The sequence below is a fragment of the Pseudonaja textilis genome, chromosome 1 (assembly GCF_049901715.1).
Source record: "Pseudonaja textilis isolate UNSWEBS1 chromosome 1, rPseTex1.2, whole genome shotgun sequence".
Lineage (NCBI taxonomy): Eukaryota > Metazoa > Chordata > Lepidosauria > Squamata > Elapidae > Pseudonaja > Pseudonaja textilis.
Genome location: NC_141990.1, coordinates 99,936,916 through 99,960,480, shown reverse-complemented (window position 1 = coordinate 99,960,480; position 23,565 = coordinate 99,936,916). Strand labels below are relative to the sequence as shown.

The 23,565-nt window shown below is 35.7% G+C and overlaps 1 protein-coding gene across 1 annotated transcript in view; it reads left to right on the top strand.

Annotated features, from left to right (window-relative positions):
- FIG4 (FIG4 phosphoinositide 5-phosphatase) overlaps positions 1 to 23,565 on the top strand; it is a 73,993-nt gene that overhangs the window by 29,060 nt on the left and 21,368 nt on the right. The window contains exons 11-17 of the mRNA XM_026726623.2: positions 7,943 to 8,076; positions 9,587 to 9,703; positions 15,063 to 15,108; positions 15,620 to 15,768; positions 16,786 to 16,952; positions 18,549 to 18,687; positions 21,712 to 21,770. Coding sequence (XP_026582408.2) covers positions 7,943 to 8,076; positions 9,587 to 9,703; positions 15,063 to 15,108; positions 15,620 to 15,768; positions 16,786 to 16,952; positions 18,549 to 18,687; positions 21,712 to 21,770 — 811 coding nt within the window. The remainder of the gene's footprint in view (positions 1 to 7,942; positions 8,077 to 9,586; positions 9,704 to 15,062; positions 15,109 to 15,619; positions 15,769 to 16,785; positions 16,953 to 18,548; positions 18,688 to 21,711; positions 21,771 to 23,565) is intronic.

Genomic DNA, 23,565 nt, shown 5'->3' with positions numbered 1-23,565 from the left:
CCAAATTCCACATTGTTTCTCTTTAATCATTATTCAATCATATTTCCTTTCTGATTTATCTGCTATCCAGTCATCAACTTTATATTTCCCTCTGGCTTGTTTATAATTATTCTCATCTAGTCTTCTTCCGAGATTTTATTATTTAATTCTTAATTAAACACACACACATAAAACACAGACATAAAAAACATAAAGCTTTCTTCTAGAAAGTAACTTGGCCCCAGATTACCTCTTTTTGTATGGACTCAGTTGTATTCACGCTTTTCTTATATACCATTACCCATCTTATTTACCATTCTATATCTATTATATAACTCCTCTCCACTTTTGCCTCATCTTAATTCTGTTTTATATATTTAATCTTGCTTTTTTTTAAAAAAAATATTTTTATATCTTTTGTCCATTTCTCCATTTACATCTGTCTCATTTCCAATTTAAGAAAGAATAGTTTCCCCTGGAATCACTAATCGGAGTATGATGCCTTTCTATCATTCCCCCAAGTTAGAATTTAAAATAACACCTAAATCCCAATCAGATTCTGCTTAGTACATTCTACTATTTCAAAAACCAATACTACAATAATAAATCCATAACAATCAACACATTAATCCATTAAACTCTATATTCAAACTAATATTTTAAACATTCCCTTTAGTATTTTATTAAAACTTATTATCATTCATTATTAAACCTTTTAAAGTTATACCTTGATATTTTAGCCTTTTATTAGATCTTAAAAAGTTCTGGTTATCTACTTATAATACAAATACCACTATTACAATACTCATGTGTACTTTGCAGAATCCCCCCCTTTTTTTTAAAAAAACCCATATATTACCCATTATCCCTGAAAAAAATTTCCTTATCTCCATCTTGTCTTATATCTTTGTAACTTTTTCCCCCTTTTCCCTTTCCTTCTTAGCCCGCCTAAACTTTTTACCCCCTCCTCTCAAAACCTCTGCCTTCTTAATTTCCCCTTTCTGCATTCCTCTTTCCTTTTGCTTTCTAGCATGTTGTTTTTGCATCTTCTTTTTCTCTTTCATAAATATTTTTTTATTTCTTAAGTCCTTCCTTTTCGCTCCTCTCTTTCTCCTTTCTTTCTTAGTCACACCGTTTAGTTCATTAAAAATGGCTTCTTCTTCCTCGGTTTCTTCCAGCTGTTGTTTAATTTGCTGACACATAGCAAGCGCCATATCTAGGAAACAAAGGGCTTCTCCCATAACATCTTTGCCTTCTTTCTTTGTTTTTAGATATTGTTTTTTTAGTTCATCAAGAGATAGAGCCATTTTAAAGTTTCTTCTTCTCTTTCTGTATCCTCTTCTTAAACCAATCAGTTATTCCAAGCTTAAAACAGTTCCCAAAAGTCCCAAAGTCCCACAGTCATCAAACAGTCCAGGCAGAGTAGAAGCTTCTTCTTTTTACAGTTTCTCTTCTAGGGGTGAAGTCAAATTAGGGAAAGAAAATTCCCTTTATCTTCAAGGCATCTCCTCCAGCAAAGTCTTAGAGTAAAAATTTGTTTTCCCAAGCCTCTCCCTTCCCACTTATAACAAAGGAGTTTAGGTTTTACCTTCTACCAAAAGGCTGGTTTCCCTTGTCCATTTGTTAATTCCATAGGGGAGGGAGAGTAACTTCCCCTTTTCGTCACTTTTCTTCGCAGCTGAAAACATCAATCGGGAACAATAGCTTCCAAGTCATTACTTTCCCAGGTGTTAAATATGTCCTTAAGTTCGACCAAGAAAAACTTTCTTTAAAAAAAAAGAAAACTCCTTCTCCCTCCCGCGTTCTTTATCCAATTGCCGGCTTCTTTATGGTGGCCATAAAAAGACCACTACTGGAACCGTCTTGAGAAAAGGGGGTTATTGCCAGCTGGGGGGGGTTGCGATGCCCCTCACCCCCGTCCGGATCCCCCCTATCTTCAGCTGTCCCAACAGGGCAGCCTTAGCCTTCAAATCCATCAGGATCGGAGGCACCAAGGCGGCTAGCACAGCAGGAATCACAGAGAAGGCGAATCCCTGCTGTCAGCAAAGCCGACAACCGGAAGTCGCAGTTGACTAGTAATCTTATTGCCTGCTTATAATAGCTGCCAATCTCCAGAGGTTGACCTTCTACTTCCTTGTCTGTACATTGGCTTATCTCCTTTTGTCCTACACTCCTCCTCCTCATTTTTCTTAGCTAAGAACCTGGTTGAGATGAAGCTGCCTCTAGACATCAGCAGGTCCTTTACAAAAGCAGATTGCATCCCAACTTCACTCCCCCTCACCACATCTGAATAGTAATTCACATATGACTTCAAATGTCTCTATTATTGGTAGAGGAAAGCTTGGATTCAGCCCAAAGTGCTTTCTATTGTAGCTTTTTAGAAGCTGGAAAAGAAAGGAAGCATGTGTCAAATAAGAGTAAAAGGTTATTTAAATAATCAAAACTCCTTCTGGAGAATTGCTGGAAAACCAGAAAGTAGCAAATGAAACAAGATTTCCAGCTACAGTAAAAATGTTAATTAAGAGTCTGTGTTTGTGGTAAAAAATAACTAGTGAAAGTCTGTGTAAATCTCAGCATATGGTAGCTATATGGCTAGCTATAGAGGCTAAATAGAAAGAGATCTCCTTAATACTTAGAAATAATCTCCAGAGTATTCCGGGGTTGTAGGCTGAGCTAGGACAGTGCAGGTAGTCCCTGAATTACAACCACAATTGAGCCCAAAATTTTTGTTGCTAAGTGAGATGGTTGTAATTTTGCCCCATTTTATGACTTCTTGCCTCAGTTTTTAAGTGAATCACTACAGTTTTTAAATTTGTATCTTAAGTAAAGCTGGCTTCCTCATTGACTTTGCCTGTCAGAAGTTTGGAAAAGGCGATCATATTACCCCAGGACACTGCAAATATCATAAATAAGAGTCAGATAACAGAAAACAGAAAGCCAGAGTTGAAGGGACTTTGTAGGTCATCTAGTCCAACCCCCTACCCAAGCGGGAGACCTACACCATTTCTGACAAATGGCAGTCCAATCTCTTCTTGAAAGTCTCAAATGATGGCGCTCCCACAACTTCCGAGGGCAAGGTGTTCCATCGGTTAATTGTTCTCACTGTCAGAAAGTTTATCCTTATTTCCAGGTTAAATCTCTCCTTGTTCAATTTCCTTCCATTATTCCTTGTCTGGCCTACAGGCACTTTAGAAAATAGCTTGACCCCTTCCTCCCTGTGGCAGCCCCTCAAATATTGGAAGAGTCAGTTGCCAAGTGTCTGAATTTTAATCATGTGACTGTGAGGATGCTGTAATGGTTGTAAGTGAAAAATGTCATAAGCTACTTTTTTCAATTTAGCTTGTGTCCCTTTTTGTTTAGCTTGTGTGAACAAATCCAGTCACGTTGCTACCATATTCTGCGTGTTGTTGTAACTTTGAACAGTCATTAAATGTACTGTTGTAAGTCTAGGACTATCTGTAAGATACTATCCTGCATACACATGTGAACTGCATCATTACCAGATCCATGAGTTCCATTCTCCCTAATTCATGTGAATTGCTTAAGTGCTCTTTATAAGGAAACATTCACAGCAAGCTGAATGACCCTGAGCTAGGCAACAGAGGGAGGGATCAGTCAGGAGCAAATGGCTCAGTAAACCAAATGGTTTATATTCACTGACCGTATCTCAAAGGTAGTATAGCTACTATGCTAACCCAGAGAAGGATAAATACTGACACTCAGATGGGTTTATTAAAACCATCCCACTGTCATGCAGTATCATTTGCACAGTGTCTGCCTTTTAAAAAATCTTGTCTTTGAAACGATGTGGGTCAAAGGTATATAAGCCGTGGTTCTGCTTTTGCTCAGGTCTGCTCAGCAAGCTGCCAATGTTTTGTTGGGAGCCTGATGTACATTGCAATTGTTTGCATACTTAATCGATTTATGTTGTGCCTTTAAGGTGATACAGTTGTTTTAAGTGAGTCAGGTTTTGCCCGCCACATTTTGGTGCCAGGACTCATTGTCTATCTGAGTAACAACTTTTGGTTGTTCTCTAAAATACAGAACAAAAAGAGCTGTCAGTTGGCAAGCCATTTAATCTGACACAAAGTATCTTGTCATAACTTTGGCGGTTGTGCGCCAGGATCAAAGATCTGTAATTTTTAAGCATTCTACTTGGCAAAAAGGTTCTTTGATTCATGGTTGATCACATATAAATTTAAGGGTTTCTTGACACAACAGACTTTATATGTTGTATTGTTATGTTGTGCAGACTAATTCTAATACAGTCAATATATCTACTGTATAGTGCAGTCTTGGTGCGGTGTTGGGGGTTTTCAATTCAATGTGTGGAGTGTAAAGGATGTGTGTGTTTATTTTTATGGTCATGATGTGCACTGAAGATGGTGTTTGATTTTGTTGCTCAAGGTGCACTGACAATAAAATAAACTAAATACTAAATACAAAACAATGTATTTTTCTTTATTACCTGTGTAATAAATTGCAGATTAACTGAGTGTAAGGAAGGTTGGCAGTTTGAGACCCAAGCACCACATGAGGAAATGAGCTCCCGTTTTTGCCTCAGCTTCTACCAATCTAGTAGTTCAAAAACAAAAATAAATAGGTATCATTTCAGTCAGAAGGTAATGGCATTCTGTTCACCTTAATGTATAGTCACGCTAGCCACATGACCACAGAAGAATCTTCAGGCAACTCTGGCTTCTTTGGCTAGGAAAGGGAGATGAGCAGTACCCCATAGAGTTGGACATGACTGGACTTTTTTTTTTTAAAAAAAGAATTAGCTTCTTGAATCAGGTTTTCTTAGCAACATCAAAATTGATGCTCTGACTTAAAGCTAAGGAAGGATGCTGTTCCTGGAAACAACAAAGAACTAATCATTCAATTAAAGCAAAAACTAAAGTAGCATTTGTACAAATATTGTGCCAGTGTGCCTATTTTGTAAGTTAGAATAGAATAGAATAGAATAGAATAGAATAGAATAGAATAGAATAGAATAGAATAGAATAGAATAGAATACTTTATTGGCCAAGTGTGATTGGACACACAAGGAATTTGTCTTGGTGTAAATACTCTCAGTATACATAAAGAAAAGGTACATTCATTAAGAATCAAGCATCGTAACATACAACACTTAATGATAGTCATAGTCAATCAACAATCAAATAATACTAGGAAACAGTCAATATAAATCGTGAGAATACAAGCAACGAAGTTACAGTCCTACAATCACAAGTGGGAGGGGATGGGTGATAAGGAGTGATGAGAAGATTAACAGTAATAGTAGGTACACTTTGTAAATAGTTGAACAGTGTTGAGGGAATTATTTGTTTAGTAGAGTGATGGCTTTTGGGGAAAAACTGTTCTTGTGTTCTTGTTCTGGTGTGCAGTGCTCTATAGCGTCGTTTTGAGGGAAGGAGTTGAAACAGTTTATGTCCGGGATGTGAGGTTAAAGACTTTTGAAAAAATTAAAAGGTAAATGAACAATTGCAGTAGTTGAAAAATAAAGGAAAACATGCTTCACATAACCTGTGGGCAAAAACTAGACTAGAATCCTCTGGGACATTAAAGGTGGAACAGAAGTGTTGGCAGAAGAGGTGGGGAAAAGTTAATGGGTAGGACTCCATGCTCTTTCTAGCTGTTATTGGGTCAACTGGAAGAAAAGAAGTTATTGATTTGTCGAGGAAGTAGCAGTTCAGGATGAAATATAGGGGAATAACCAACCACAAGAAGAGTCATGGTACCAGACACCGTAGCAAAACAGAGCTGGGGATGGCCTAGCAAGTGAATCTCCTGGAGGGACATTAGACAGCTTAGGACAGAAAACATAGCTTTAAAATATAAAATATAAGGCTGCATTTGTAGTGGGTGGAGATTTATTCATTTTGTCACTCAAAATATTGTAGGTGATCCATATTAGTGATGAGGAAACGATAAAGCGCAGATCCGGCCCTAGTTCTTTTTAGTATTTTGAGGGCACTTCATTCCTCTTCCACATTGTCAACCTCTGAATGTACCTCTGTGTTTCTGAAAATGTGCCAACTGACACTTTGTAACTCAATCAGCTAAAATGTAAATAGATCCCCCGCCCTTCCTTGCTATTTGGAGATAACAGTTTTCAGAAGCCGAGCTGGAGGCTGTTGCAAACAAATATTAGACACAGCTAGTAACAAAATGTTGTTGGCTGTTAAATTTTTAGGTTTAATTAGAGCTGTCATATGTATCTAAGCACATGTGACTCTACCAGGTGAATCATTGTATGCTGTTATTCACAGGGCTTCTGGAATATGGCTGAAAATGTACTTCTCTGGAGATACTCAATACTAGAACACCCCATTAACGCTTTCTTGTCATTTATGTGTGAGGAGAAGAGAATATTGTCCTAGACATCTGAGCCAATCACTTGCCTAATCAGACGTAGACCCTATTAGACACATCATTTAAGATAAATGGTTTTTAAACCATGATTTGGTATTTAGTATGATATGGAAATAAGAAACAGTAAAGAGCCTTTTCTGTTATCTGCATATTTATCATATTCATAGGAAAGAGTTTAACACTATTACCAGTATGTAAGTTCAGGATTAGAGCAACATGAGCTTCAGGAGTTGGTATCTAAAACATTTTTATGGGGCAAATATAAATCTGATTTTAAAAATATCTGATAAAAATAATAAAGTATTCTTGGCAAAAAAAAATTCCATGTTTATGATTCATGACAACTAAAGTTTATAGTGTAATTCAGTTAGATTTTTTTATATTAATTGGTTATAAATGTTTTTTGAGTTTGCATTTAGGGAGTATAACGAAAGAATAGTTTGTTATAAATGATGTTTTAAAGAGAAAAGTGGACTTTGGTCAATTGATATGAGGATGCTTTTTCTATTCAGCACCATTGCCACATGGCAATGTGTTTCAAAAAATCATAGAAGGTTCATTTAAAATTTTGAGTTAAACATCCCAAGTGTAACACAGGAATCCAAATTAAAGCATCCTAGACAAATGGCTGTTTAAACTTTGTTCAAACAGACCCAATGAAAGCTAGACTGTTTTTATTAAGTATTTTGCAACATTCAAGTACCTTTGTGTAGCTTCAGGCATCACTTTTTGAACCAAGTTACTGCAAATGGGCTAACTTACAATATTCATCCATAATCAGAGACCTATGGCTCCCATGGGATTGTAATTTGGCACCTTTGTGATTACCTCAATTATATTACACTGCCATGCCACCACCCAGAGATTCAGTAGACCAGTACTTCCCTAGACTGTGAAGGCCAGGGACCTGGACTGTGCAAGTAGTGTACTCATGTAGCACAACTCCACTTGCATGAGTGTAGCTTTACGCGCTGGCCCACTTCTCACACACCCGGTTCTGAATAGGCCATGGCCCAGGGGTTGGGGACCCCTGCACTATTGACTGTCAAAATGTGGTTACCTGCGGCCAAGTCAGGAGAAAGTCAGAAATTGCTACTGCTCCCTTTGCTTTTCTGTGTTTCCAGTTAGGAAAGGAAATATCTCTAAAATTATTGAAGGGGGTGGCGGGGGTGGCGTGTCACAGATTATCTAGTACAATACAAAAACAGAAACAAAAGGCAATTACTGGGGACAAAACCTGCCCCCAACTCATAGCATAATAGAACTTCTGTGCTCCCAACTGAATATGTTGTTATGTGGTATACCCTGTTTGGGCAGATGTGCACGTTTAAAAAACTCCAAAGATTCACTTATTAGAGTTTTAGTTAGGTTTGTTGTTATTCTGTGTCAGTATAGGTTTCTGAAGGCGTGCCCTGACCAAAGATCGACTACATTTTGAAAATGAAAAAACTGCCTGTATTCTTCAGTGCTTCATTGTATTTACTAATATATGCAGTTTGCTTTAGTACAATTTTTTTTCCCTCCCTAAGAGCTTAAATTATTTAATGTACAGTATGTATTCCATTTCAGTTAATGCTTTCTTTTTAAGGAACGTGAAAAAAGAAAACATGAAAGGATACTAAGCGAAGAGCTTGTTGCTGCTGTAACTTACCTCAATCAGTTTTTACCTCCTGAACATGCTATTGTATACATCCCTTGGGATATGGCCAAATATACAAAGAGGTATGTGAGGTTATGAGTATGTTTATAGAGCATATGAGCAAATATAGCTTACTCAAACATGCATGTCTTTAGCAGTATTCAGTATGTACTTATGCTAGCTGTAGTACACAATATTAATAAAAAAAATAACCATTGTTGTCTAATTTTATATCATGGTATAAAGATTTTAGAAGACAAGGGGAAGAGGCATACCCAAGGGTGCAATCAGACAAGAGACAGCTTAGCCACTAAAGGAATGTGGATGTGGTAAACCTCTCAGAAGGGACCTTCACTAGTTTTTTGGACTGTAAAGGCAACAGGCAGAAATATACTTTTAGACATGCAAAATTATGTTATTAACCTTACAGTAAAATAGAATTAGCCCATTTGGTCATGTTTCCTATTTGGATCACCTCATTAAGCTTAATACTGCCATAATTTAAGAGATGTTGGGCAGTGCAACTAGAAAAAAAGTTTTTCCAGTTTTGGAACATACAAAAAACACCAACAGTCCACTGCTAATCTAACCCCTGGCCTGTCTAGTCCAGCAGTCTCTACTTACAATGGCCAATCAGCTGCACACGGAAACCTAGTAGTGTCCTAACAGATGTCCTTCAGATGCACTGCCATCAATAGCCATTGATCCCCAGAAGTCGCATCAATTGAGACAAGCCTTTTTTGAAACAGCCAAGCTGTTAGCCCATATCACATCTTATGATAGCAAATTCCAAAACTCATTTAAGCATTGTGTATAAAACTATTTCGTTTGTCTGTCCTTTTTCAGGATTCAATTTCATTGGGTGAAGGCTGGTTCCAGTATCTTAGGAAGGAAAAAAATAGCTTGTCTTTGTCCATTTTATCCATACCAGGCACAATTTTATACTCCTGTATTGTGTCTTCTCTCATTTGTCTCAGTAAAGCCTCAAATGTCACAATATTTCCTCTTAGGGTGGCTGCTCCAGCCTTCGATCATCTTAGTTGCCCTCCTGTGTATCTTTCTGTAGCTCTACTGTATCTAGAATTGCGCACAGTGTTTCAGATGCAGTCACATCATTGATTTATATAAGGGCATTGTGATATTGGCACTTCTATTTTCAATATTGTTTCTTATTATCAATAATATGCTACTGGTCTTTTTTTTACAGTGGATGCACACTGTGTTGTTAACTGCATTTAATTATTTACCCATCCAGTGCTTTATAAAGGATCTGAAAAAAGAAGCAGTTTAAAGGCCTTTAAAAAACTTATGAAGTCAGGTTCCAAACATAGAACTCTATAAAACTACATCAGTTATATTTAGAGGGATTCTGGTGGTTTTTAACCTCTTATGACTCTTTCCAGACCAGTTTGTGACATTTAGTTTTACCATCTTTCATATACAATAGGACTGTAGGTAGACTTGTCTGATTTAAATCAGACAATGAAAGCTAAGTTATTCTTGCATTTTGAAAGTTCTTTACTTTTGACTCGCTAAAGATATTTTCAACAAAAGGGGAAAAAAATGTACTTTTTTACTTTTATTCCCACTTAGCAAACTGTGTAATGTCCTTGATCGATTGAATGTGATTGCTGAAAATGTAGTGAAGAAAACTGGCTTCTTTGTAAATCGACCTGATTCCTTCTGCAACATTTTGCGACCAGATGAAAAGTATGTATTAGATAGGCCAGAGTGCTAGATATTATTTGTAATTGCTCATTAAGTACATTTCTAAACATATTTATTGTTTAGTACACTAATAGTACATTAATATCAAGACATGCCTCAAATACAAAATTATGGTTCATGTGTTTTCATACCAATTAGAGAGGACTTGTAACTTTAGTCATCATATACCGGTGTTGTATGCAATGGTGAGTAAATCTCAAAATAGTGTATAACCTGACATAAAAAATAAGACATATCAATATGTTGAAACATAGTTGAAATTGTTATTATTATGGTACAATTTGGCATTTTTATCCACCTATCAAATCCTTCCCAAAGACCTGAGATAGGCCAGTATTGTTGTTTGATGATGTTAAAGGTATTATCACAGGGTGTAAGCTTTTTCAAGTAAAACTTCGGTTTGCAATTTACTGATGGTGATTTTGTCAATGCCAATGGTGTTTAAATGATGTTTTGGAATTGCATCTACCTATTACTATTTGGTGGCTCAGTAGCTGAGTTTGACAGTCAGAAAGTCGGCAGTTCAGCAGTTCAAATCCCTAGCACCATATAATGGAGTGAGCTCCCGTTACTTGTCCCAGCTTCTGCCAATCTAGCAGTTCGAAAGCACGTAAAAAATGCAAGTATAAAAATAGGGACCACTTTGGTGGGAAGGTAACAGCACTCTGTGTACCTTCAGCATTTAGTCATGCCGGCCACATGACCATGGTGATGTCTTTGGACAGCGCTGGCTCTTCAGCTTAGAAACAGAGATGAATACCGCCTCCTAGTGCCGGAAATGACTAGCACGTGGGGGAACCTTTACCTTACTACTATTTGTACTATTTTTGCTTTCCTTTGCCTTAGTCATTCTACTTTTGTTTGCAGATCTTTGTAGTTTTTTCCAGTTGTTTCTCTTCTCTTCTGCTGACATCAGGTACAACATCCACTATACTAATTTGTTTGTTTTTCTTATCAACAATTGTTAAGTCTAAGGTGCTAGGCAGTAGGTGCTTTCTGTTTGAATTCTGAAGAGTACTTTAGCTTCTTCATTTTTATTACTTTCTTTATTAAACTGCCTCTTCAGTTCTTGCTAGCAGGCAAACTGTATTTCTTGCAGATATTCCAATGCAGCATTGTTGCTACTTTGTCATGCCATTGTTTGTAGTCAGTCTGTGTAATCTTGTAGCAGCTAACTAGGTGATGCACTGTTTCTTCAACTTCCTTGTGGGGGTGGCATTTACTGTCTGTTGCTGTTTTCTGAATTCTGGCTTTGAATGCATTTGTTCTTGTGCAGCCAGAATTAACCCCTCTCTCTTTCTTTGATTTTCTTGCCCTTAGCCATTGCCAATTTTATTGTTATCTACCTTTCCTGCTGTTTTTTTTTAAGGTAGTAGCATGCAATACTTTGACTTGCTATGTCTCTTTTCTATTCCTTATTTGATCTTTCTTGTAGGCCAGTTTGGTCTCTCAATTTCCAGCTTCAAAAAGTAAGAAAGGTATCTTGAGATTTTTCTGAGCAGTTTCTTTTCTTGTTCCTCACCTATAGGCAGAAATTTTGCAAACCTAAAGCAGGCCTCTTGCACCATTAAACATGTACTCTGAGAACTAGGAAGGAGCCATCTTAACTCTCTTTTTCCACATAATCTTATTTTGCTCCTCTAGTATGTACTCCCTCCCTTCTGGCAATCTGGATTACATTTCACCACACTCCAGAACTTAGTGAGTCTTCATGGTGCATCTTCAAACTTCAGTGCATCTTCAGAAGTTCTTCTAATGCACTTTTTTCCTCTTCAGTCATCTGGTGTACTTGCAACATTCCTCACCCACTGATTTTCCTTAGGAAATAGAGTCTGCCAACATCACTGCATGGATGATGTCATTCATTGTCATTATTTTTCTAGTCTTCCTATCTAGGGCTTTCAGTTCTACTTGAACTGAATCCACTATTTCAGCTGTGTATCTAATGACTGGGATTGCCTAGTTGTTAATTGCCTTGATGGTATTTCCTTCAGAGAATATTGGACTTTGAGATCTTTTTCACTCTTGTGATATATTCACTTCTAACCTTATTCTTGACTTCAGTGTGCTTGACGTTTTCAGCCTGAAAAATGTCTAGGTATATATAGTGATCTTCTTCATCCAGTCTCTTGATGTTATTTTTTAGAGGATCTTGATTCCTTCAGTCTACACTGTTTTTCCTTTGCTGATACTGAAGGTGGCACATTTGCCCAGTCTAACTCCATTGTAATATTTTGGCTGTTTACATGAACAACGTTGAGCGATTCTACTTCAGGTGATGTTTTTCCATACAGCTTCAGATAGTCCATGTAAGGCAGGTGGCATAGTCTGGCAGATGTTTTTGATGTTTGAAAGCCATGGCCTGATTTGCTCAGTATTGTTGACAGAAGAATCAGGGCAATGACAAACAGCAGTGATGATATTGTTATCATTTAAATGCATATGCTGCCTAACTCCAAAGACACTGGATGGTTACAAATGAATAGAATAGAATGCAAAGTTGGTAGGGACCCTGGAGGTCTTCTAGTCCAACCCCCTGCTCAGGCAGGAAACCCTATACCATTTCAGATAAATGGTTGTCCAATCTCTTCTTAAAAACTTCCAATGTTGGAGAATTCAAAAATTCTAGAGGCAAGTTGTTGCATTCATTAATTGTTCCGTCAGAAAATTTCTCCTTAGTTCTAGGTTGCTTCTCTCCTTGATTAGTTTCCATCCATTGCTTCTTGTCTTGCTCTTAGGTGCTTTGGAGAATAGCTAAAATGTTAAAACAAGAAAAAAAATGCAGTGACAGACAAAAAGATGTCAAGGATGACAGAAAAAACTCAGACATGAACAAAAAAACCACAAATCCATACAATCCAAAGGGAGTTTCAGTCACCCTCATTAAAGGCCTGGGTGAAGAAGCAGGTTTTCAAGGCCCTTTGAAACAGCAGCAGGATAGGGGTCAGTCAGATCTCCATAGCAATTTCATTCCAGAATCAATCTTAGAGCCAAATTTGAATGCAGAGTTTTATAAGAAATGTTTACTTGCCCCATTCCTAATTGATAGAAACCTATTCATTTAACTGAACATATAATAACTCTGAACTGGTTTACTTTAGAAAAAGAATGTGGACAAGACAGACAAAAGTAGTAAGAGAGCACGTGCCTTTTTTCCTAACTGCATAGCAATTAAAAGTGTTGAAATCCAAATACAGATGACACCAGACTAGAGAAGTACTACATGTCTTACCCATAGAATACATTGTTATGTACCTGTACACTAGTATGCTTTTGGTCATCTCTTTTTTTAAACTGGTTCAGAGTAGTATTTACATTGTTCATTATATATGCAGACATTGTAGGAATCTTTAAAACAAAACAAAATATTTTATCAAATTTATCAAAAGGACTATTGATTTTTCATTACCATTCATGAATTAATTTGGGAATGTTATACAGTTATTGATCAAGTGCATAGAATTTTTTAATACAGTTAATATATCTTCATGCATTATTCAACAGTGCCATTAATATTAAAGAATAATATTTAATATTAACAGTCACTTCATTTATTATGGGATGCATTATGAGATGGTCTTGGGAACAATTTATCTTAAGGTTTGAGCTTTCTCTTCCCTGCAAAACTTATAGCATCATCTATATGTTAATGTCATTTCCCAGTAATTATGCAGAAAGTGTTTTCCCTAGATAGAAGCATGATAAGAAGTCTCAGCTCTTGGAGTTGGCAGAAAAATAACTGTTTAATAATAGAATCAGTCTTTCAAAATTCTCATCTTTTATGTTCTACATCAGAGACGTCAAACTGGCGGCCCACAAGCTTGATGCATCGTGCACAAGCCATGCCCACTCCAGCTCCGTGAAGGGAAAAAACTTTGCGATAACGTCATGTGATACCATGAATTTGACACCCATGTTCTACATGAAAGGATATCCCTGCAATTCCTTTCCCAAAAGTTCAATATTTGCAACACATTAGCTAATAATTGTTAGTTTTCCAGTAGCCCAGTATTTTAAATAGAATTGTAGAATATTCATGAACCTTCATATATTTTGAAAATTAGAATCTAGCATGGTCTACTAGGCCAGAGAAAAATGCCTGCTGTTTAAGGAAAGGAATGCTAAATAAATCATAACGTTGTTGCTGGATGGAGTAAGGAAATAAAGCTTAAGGATTTTAAATATTGTTTTAATTACAACATATAAGAAGAGCACTATTCAGCAATAATAAAATTAAACCAAAAACATCCAGAAATGTAAAATGAATTTTAACAAAGTAAAGTAGACAACAAAGAAAGAAATTCTACTTTATACATAAAACTTATAGTTACTTATTGGTTTACAAAAATATAATATAATACAATTATTAGATACAAAATACTATTGTAAAATATAAAATCTATGCCAACAAAGAATGTATTATATCAGCCTTTGATTAGTAGAAAATAATGACTTTTTCAGGACTGATAAATTCCTTATTTCCAAAAATAATGTTACATTTCCAATTACTCAATTATTTTTTTACCAACTCCTCACCTCCTCATCCTATCCCACACAGTACTACCATAATTCTTCCTAGTTAGATATCAGCATTTGACATATAATTAACCCACATTAATTTCTTTAGCATTTAAACCTTTCCCTGAATATCTCTTTGTATACAGTAAACTATCATTCCCCCAAAATGTCAACAATTGACAAGACCATATCATGAGTAGGGGTACAGTGGTTCACATGGTTAAGGACGCTAGGTTAGCAAGCTTACGTTCCAGATCCGAGTGCTGCTGATCCCATTACTCACTCCAGCTCCTTGACAGGGACATGAAAGGATGTCCCCAGTCAATAGTGATGTCATCAGCTAATTATTTCAATCCTGAAGCACCATACAAAGTCCCTCCAACACAAGTGGGACAGGGTCATTTCAGTGAGTGAACCCTCAATTTTTTTACAGAGAAAATCTGATGTCCATGATATGATAGACATGGGAGGCCAGAGAGCTCCCTGAAGAGAGTGGGGCAAACCTTTGGCCCATTTTGTGGGAGGGATTAAAGAATAAGAGGCAAAATATGTTTATTAAGTCTTCCAAAGGCACATATTATCCCTTAACACACACTAATTTTTCTGATTTTGAATATGTTCAGGGTAGTTTGGCCCCTTAAATATCCCAGTTCCCAACGAATTCCCCCAAATTTTGTTTCTTTCTGCTTTGTTGATATAGAGTTAATCTGCTGTACAAGGAGAATACTTCATCAAAATTCCTTCTTAAGAACTTAAAGTTTGAACAAGATTTTTATATAGAGAAAATTGTATCTTATAAAGCACTTGTATCTTTATCCTATAGATGGAATGAACTAGGAGGATATGTAGTTCCCAGTGGCCGTTTGCAGGTAAATGAAATGAAGTTTTAAAAAATTGTTGTTACAGTACTATAGCTCAGAATTCTCAGATGGGGAAGCTATATTTATCAGTAAGGAAAGCAGTCTTTTGGGGAATTGTGAATTTATATAAAAGTGATGTTTCTAGTTTATGTTCATAAAAGCATTTTAAAAATGCTACACTATAAGTAGATAATACAGCATATCTCATAGCAAGGAAACTCATAATACAAATATTTGATTATCTGATCTATGTTAAGGAATTTGGAAATCTATGAAAAATCTTACTTGGTTACAGCCGATATAGTTAATCTCGGATCAGAAAAAGAAAGCACAGCATATCCATAAACAGAATTTTCCCTCCATGAATAGATGCTTGTAGACAAATGTGCAGCTTTGAAGATTATGTTCTGTGGATTGAGACCAAAAAAAAATTAAATTCCTACCCTGAAGGAGACTTTGGCATTTACTGATGTGTTTGGAGCTAATTACAGACTCTGCATTTATGAAAATGATTTTTCAGACAGGAGTTCTTCGAACCAATTGTGTGGACTGTTTAGATCGCACAAATACAGCCCAGTTTATGGTTGGAAAATGTGCTTTAGCCTACCAACTTTATTCCTTGGGATTGATTGACAAACCTAATCTTCTGTTTGACACAGATGCTGTTAGGTAGGTAAGACTTTCCTTCTGCAAGATTTAATAAATGCAGCCATTTGTTTTACACTACTAATTCTTTTCTAAACTTCTGTTTCTACACCTCATTTCACATTAACTTGAACATTTTAGCATATTTAAATACGATTTTGTTTATCTGGCAGCTGAAAAATCTTTTTCTATTCCCAAAGCATGGATGGATAGATGGATTTATTTATTTATAGCGGAAACATCTTTGCTGTTCCAATTTAATTACTCGAAAGCAGTTTTTGTATGGTTCTAGTTGACTTTAAATTGGCATGTAATCTTTCTCAAATCTTTTTGGTAAAAATTAGAGTGAGCTTTGTGAAATTGGAGAGATTCTTCAGTTCCTGCAAGGTTGAATGACAAATGATAATGGATATTGGTTATGAGAAGGATTAAATCAATATGCCAGTTGATTGTTATTCTTTTTAGTAGAAAAAAAAAACACTACTAATACTGAAAAATAATCTGTTTGCAACAAGGTTCTCTAATTTAATACCCAAGAAAAATATTTTTATGCTTGGCTTTTAATGCTCTCCTCTAATGCTTTGTTTTTGGGAAACGCTTACAGATTCAAAGATCAGCTGCCCATATGGATCAGGGGAATCAGACAGTAATGTGTGCTTTTACAAAGCTTGCGTTATAGCGATGTCCATGAATGTGTCCATTTTAGTTAGGATTTCAGTTGAGCTAGCTACAGCTTGTCAATGTTTTGTTTTAGCTGATAATTGCTGAGCAGGAACAACAGACAAAGCAAATGTCTGTGTGGGAGCTTTGCTATTGGCCATATGAGGTCAATATCAATTCTCCTTGCTTTGCTTTGAGTCATAGTTTCACATCTGTATTGTCTGGATATAATGGAAATTCGTAATTTGTACTCTATGTTAAAGCCCTAAATTTACCGCAGGGCAATATATTTCTGCCTGCTCAAGAAATAGCTAATGGTTTCTCATTTGTATCTGTTCCACTAAGATGCAATTCTAAACTATGTTGCTCTTCCTGCTTTAGATTATTTGAAGAATTATATGAAGATCATGGGGATACATTGTCACTCCAATATGGTGGCTCTCAACTGGTTCATAGAGTAAAAACCTACAGAAAAATAGCCCCATGGACACAGCATTCTAAAGATATTATGCAAACTCTTTCAAGATATTATAGCAATGCTTTTTCAGGTATTGAATTGAATTCTGTGTTTGAATATTTTTTTTCATATCATTTAAGAGGCACTTTAGAGATATTTTTTCTAATTAATAATAATGGATAGCCGTCAGGTTTGACAGAGAATAAAAGCAGCATGGATGTTGAGGTAATTCCCCGTTAGGAGAATGAGCACATACAGGGAGACGTATTTGAGAGTAGTGTTTGAATAATACGCACACAGATACACTGTACAATAAATGTAGGTTTTTACTTCCAGAAACTTTCAAGCAAAGTTCAAGATCAGCAATCCAAAGTCATTCACAGTTAAATCAGTCAGTTTTCAGTCAAGGGATAATCCAATAACGAAGTCCAGTGTCAAAAACAGTTCAGTATCAGACTTATATCAAATTCAGGAATATTAGTCAATACAGGAAAAATAGAGGAACGGCAAAACTCTCCAACAGAAAAAAACAGAGAGACTCACTGAGATACACTCTCTTCTGAGACTAAGATTAAGACAACCCAGGTTTCTGGCTCCATCTTATGGCCATTTGAGAAACCACACCCAATGACAGTTTTAGGATTCTCTTAAAGAGACAGTATTAAAGTGTCTATCTTGGTTTATATATTTCCAACCCAAATACCTGTTAGGTGACTTATATTCCTAACAATGGATATGTAGGTAGCCATAAGAAATTTTGTTTTATGAAAATAAAAGTATTCTCAAGTTGAGATAAGTTATTGTACATATGTACAATTGTATAATAAGTCCACGGTGTATCCAAATTTAATTTTCTATGTATTGGAAATTGATTTACACATAATAGCCAAGGTTGTAGAATAGAATAAATTATTTATTGGCCAAATGGGATTGGACACACACAGAATTTGTCTTTGGTGCATAAACTCTAAAGATAAAAGATATAAGTGATAAATCATAGATAATAGACTTGTTACACATAAACTGTGAGCTGTTGAATAGACTTCTCATGATTCCTGTTTTGCTAAAGAAAAATACGTTAGTTAATGAAGGAATCATTGTTAGAGCAGAGATTTAGAAAACTCCCCAAAAGTATAATAGGGAAGCATTCAAGGAAGAACCCAGCTTCTCAGTTCAATGTGAAAGAAATAATTGGAGAATAAGTTCTGTAGAAGATAAATCTATAATTAAACTGAGATTGAAATAAAATAAAATTGATTTTAAGGGAAATGGAACTTATTGTGTTAGGCATCATGGAACAGCATGTTAGAAAACATATGGAAAGGGTATAGAAAACATACAGATATATGCCTAAGTGCATGCAAATTGCCTCTGTATTCTGTTTTCTTTGTAAGGAGGGTGTAGGGCTATGTATGAACTTATCTAAAGTGATTGGCTGCTGCAGGCAGGAAGAAATACCCAGAATATAATGATGACTTTTTGTGTACTTTTGCAAATATGTTAAAAAATAATTTGAAACAAAAATTCTGTTTACAGCTGTAGACTGGGTTTCCTATAATCTTCTGTCATTCTAACTCTACTTTCCTCTATCCCCATTCCAATTTTAAGTTTTGGGTAGTAAAATGATAAATTTTGAGTGAACATGTATTTAAAAAAAAAATCAAATCCCTTTCCTTATATCTTTTAGATGCTGACCGGCAAGATTCTATTAACTTGTTTCTAGGAGTATTTCAGCCTGAAGAAGGAAAGTCTCATCTCTGGGAACTTCCTACTGATTTTTATTTGCATCAAAAGGACACAATGAATCTTCTCCAGACAAGGCGAAGGTATTTCATTTCAATATTCCCTAAGCACAGAAAATCAAATAGTTCCATTCCATCCTATGTTTTAGTGAGTTATATGGAGCTTCAAGAGAAAGAACGTATGTTTTTTCTGCCACTTTTACTAATGGGAACCTGTGCAAGAGTTTTTATTGCAAGCAGAAACTTCCATTAATAAATTTTACTTTTTCAAACTCTTTCCATTCATACAGTTATTTATTTAGTTATCAAAGTTGTGTAGTCATCTATCTCACAAAAAATGACTCTGGGTGGCATACAACAATCAAATAACACAACAAATATAAAAACATCGGTTATGAAGATACTGTATAAAAATCCACCTTAAAAGATGATATAAAAACAAAGATTGCACACAGGGCTCTTTTAATCCCATAGCAAGCAAAAGGGACATGCAATCCTGCCCTGTTGTATCTCAACCAAATATATTAAGCATTATTTTCCCGACTGCTGTCAGCAATCTCTTTCTGCTCTATCTAATTGAAATAAGTAATGTTTAAATTATCAAGCAGTAGACAGATGTCACAATGAAAGGAATTAGCAAGGGAACCCTCAAAGATCTTTTTTCAGAACTGAAGTATTTCAACTTCTTTATAAATAAACTGGACTTAGCAGCACAGAAGCACATTGGCTGGTGGGGTTAATTCAGGGTGCTAAAAACAAAATAAATATTGAAGAGTTCTAAAATTGTTTCTCCAAACTAAATAAAGATTGAAATGAAAAGCTATATTGAAGTAGAAGTTTAATGGCATGTACACTGGAACAAAAATATATTTTAGAATTGGAAAACATGCTACTACTTAGATCAAAATGATTAGGAGTATTGAGCAGCTGAACTATGAGGAAAAGTTTCAACATTTGTACAGAGAGAAAAAATGATGTGATATTCAGAATACAGAATATAGAATTATGATAAATTGCAGAATCATCATCAGGTAATATAAGAGATAATTTTAAGAGAACTAGATAAACTTATGATGATCTGACAGTGAATGGCTACCATTCAAATGCTCAGTACTGCTTACAGGATCAAATGCATGAATATTACTTATTGTATATTACTGGAATATTACTTATTGTAGAACAACATGAGTAGGAGTTATTGCATTTACGTTCTGTGTGTAAAAGTATCCCATTGGACACTACCAAAAGCAATATTACAAGACGTTGTATTATCATGATACAGTTACAATACGAAGATAGTTTACACTGTAAACTCTTGATCTTAATGTCAGTTTAGTTGATGCCTTTGATATATGATTCAGAATTATAGGCTGTATCTCAATTTGTTCAGTCAGAGTGACCATGATGGAGAAAGCAGCTAAAACTTATTCTTATATTGGTTTGTAAACTGTACAGTCTTTGTAGAGAATGGCTTTTTGATGACTAAGGCTAAGATGATTATCCCTAGCAATATGAAGAGAGAAATGTTTAGTCACCTTCAGAGGTATCCATCATGCCACTCAGAGAATGAAAACAAAGCAAGAACATGGTTGATGGCCAAAATGACATGCACACATCCAGAAATTGAAGAGTGTAAGGATTTGCCAAGAGTCGAAGACAAAGAAGCTTTTACACTGGTGGGAAATACTACTAGTTTTAATGTTAGCAGATACATATATTTGCTTCTAATATATTGCAAGAGAAAATGTCTGAATAGTTTTATTACATTTTTAGAATACACAGTTGATTGGCTTGGAACATTTCCCAGCAAAGTTACTTGTAGGCCCTCTATTAAAGACACCCTTCCATCTTAATATATTTGCAAATAGTCCCAAAGGTGCTTTTTTCAAAAGATAACTGGACTTTGTTAGTTTTTTTTCTTTTGAAAACATTTCACATCTCATCCAAGAAGCTTCTTCAGTTTTAATAATCTCTTCAAATAACTTTTCAGTCTAAGATTTTTGATCATGAAGTATATTTTCTGTTACGAGACCTATGGAATGAGAAAGCATACTATCACAGTTGGCTAAATGATGAGTTTTTAAATCATGAGATTCAGTGTGCTTGGTAACAGCATAAGGTTGGCAGTTGGAAAGATAGGATTTTACTTTGTTGACATATTAATTAGTAGGTAAAAGATACTGATACAAAAGACATTTGAAAGAGAATGAAATAACCTCAAGTTGTGAACCTCAAGTTCAATGAATGATTAGTAGGATTTTAATATCAGATATAGTAAACTAATCTAGCATAGGAGTATCTTTGACAGTTGGTTCTATTTCACAAATGCCAGAAACTGAGAGAGATGGAAGTTGGGACAAATTCATCAATACTAAGTTAAACATTTGGGAGGAACTATGCAGCAGTACAGTTCTGCAGCAGCCAGAAGCTAAACATATGAGTAATGTTCTGCTCAATCCCTATTATTCAGAATTAAGATCGTTTAAACTTTTACAAATACTTTTTGAAAAATCATTTAATAATCAATGTAAATACATAGTTTTTAACATAAACAAGCAATGTTGTAATTGCTTCATGTCACATTTTATAATGGAAGGGGAAGAAGTATATTTCTGTTGCTTTAGGATTAATTATCTATAATTAAAAGTGTGCTGGAGATGAATTATTTTTAAGGATGGTATGTTGTTTTACTTTAATGGGGTGTTCTGTTAAGAATGATATACATTCTTGACTGAAGTAAGGAATATATTATATGTAAAAGGAGGGTATTAAGCTAGACAATTATTTAACCTCAACCTCACAGCTTTCTTGTTTACCTTTATAATAGTTCTAATTTTCTGCATGATATCATCAAGAATTTATAATCTAAAATTTGACATCATGAGTATTGGAAAAAGAGGCTTGGATGATACGGATATATAATTTTGTATACATATATTTGGGATTAGCAACTGTAGGGCATGAGGAATAGGGTGAGGGTTTGGGTAGAGGTCTCCAAGAGCAGCAAGAGGGAAAGCATCATGTGGCAAGAAGCAATTGCAAGTGTAAGATATGTGAAGGATGAAGGAATGCTTTTTTCATTTTATGTTTTTGTTTTTTTGTTTGAAGCTACACTTTTTGGTGGACTCCTGGTGTTTTAAAATATTTGCCACTGCCTTTTGATGAAGGTAAATTATACTTGTATACTAATGAAAAACCTGTATAGCCTGTATCATATGCAATATAAAATGGACCTAATAAAAATAATTCCCTAACATAGTGGTGAATTATGCTTGCATGTTGTTAATGAGGCATTATCCCTTGATGTAGCTATATGAAATATGGATTGAGCAGTATATAATACTTTGATTATCTCGCTTATCCATCTTTATATATTATGTTTTCCTCATTTTTCAACTTCATGCACTAATAGAATTGAGGAAGCTGGATTCGAGAGATATTTTGCTTGGTTTTCTCCTGTTTTAATGGATGAAGTTGCATGAAGAGCTATTTGATAAACTGAAGGACACAAAGGAGAAGTGCAAGAAAATTGAAAGAGGGGCAGGTAACTGAAACAGAATACTAGCAAATAGGCTGAGTCTGCCAGGACCATCAGGAAGGCCGGGGCTCAGAATGAATTAAGACTTGCAACAAACATGAAAAATAACAAAAAGGTTTCTGTTGACATGTAAGAAGAAAAAAGAAAACCAAGAAAATGGTCAGTAACTAATGGAAGATGATGATAAGATGATAAACAGCAAGAAGAAAGCACAAATCTTTAATTCTTTCTTTGCGTCTGTCTTCAAGCAAAAGAGAAATATAATCCAACTTATCAAAAGCAGCACTGTGGGAGACAGAACAGGAATGCAAGTCAAAATAGGGAAGGCTTTGGTAAGAGAATACTTATCTGCTTTGGACAAGTTAAAATGTCCTGGGTCAGATGGTTTATATTGTAGGATCCCAAAGGAACTGGTAGATGTGATTTTGGAACAACTGAGTGAAATCTTTCAGAACTCCTGGAAAAGAACTGATGTGGTTTCTTCAAAATGGGAAAAAAGGATCTAGGAAAATACAGAGCGATCAGCTTGGCATCAATGCCTGTGAAAATCCTGGAAAAGATAATCAAACAATGGATGAGTAGATCAAAGAAATGCTGTGAACATAGTATAACTTAGACTAAGACATTTGATACAAAGTAGACCACAGCCTACTTCTTGGTAAAACAGAACAATGTGGAAGATAAATTACAATAGCATCACCAGATGAATTTGCATTTGGCTGACCAACCACACTCGGCATGTGGTTCTCAATGGAACTACATCTATGTGGAGAAAACTATGCAGTGGGGTACCTTAAGGTTCTGACTTTGGTTGGGTGCTCTTCAACATCCTCATAAATGACCTAAATGAGGAGACTAAAGGAAAGTTCATCAAATTTGTGGATGACATCAAGCTGTAGAGAATTGCTAACACTTTGGAAGATGGACTCATGATTCAGAAAGATCTTGAAATAGTTGAGCATTTGGGCCTATCCAACAAGATGCAGTTCAGTGGCATGAAGAGTAAAGTCCTGCACTTAGGCAGGAAAAATCTGATACATAGATAGTGGCTAGGGATTACTTTGCTCAACAGAAATACCTCTGAGAGAGATCTAGGTGACCAAGTTTGCCACCACTTAGGTATGTGTCAGTAATGTGCTGCTGCTGCTCAAAAAAGCCAATGCAATCATAAGTTACATCAACAGAGGGAACACGGGAAATGATAGTACCATTCTATTTTGCACTTGTGAGGCCTCTTTTTGAATACTGCATTCAGTTCTGGTCACCATGGTATAAAAAAGGCTATAGAAAGGGTGTAGAGAAGAGCAGCAAAGATGATAAGGAATCTGGAGGCCAAATTACCTGATGAATAGGTAAGGGAATTATGTATGTTTAGCCTACTGAAGAAAAAACCTGGGAGAGATCTTCCAATATTTGAAGGTGTC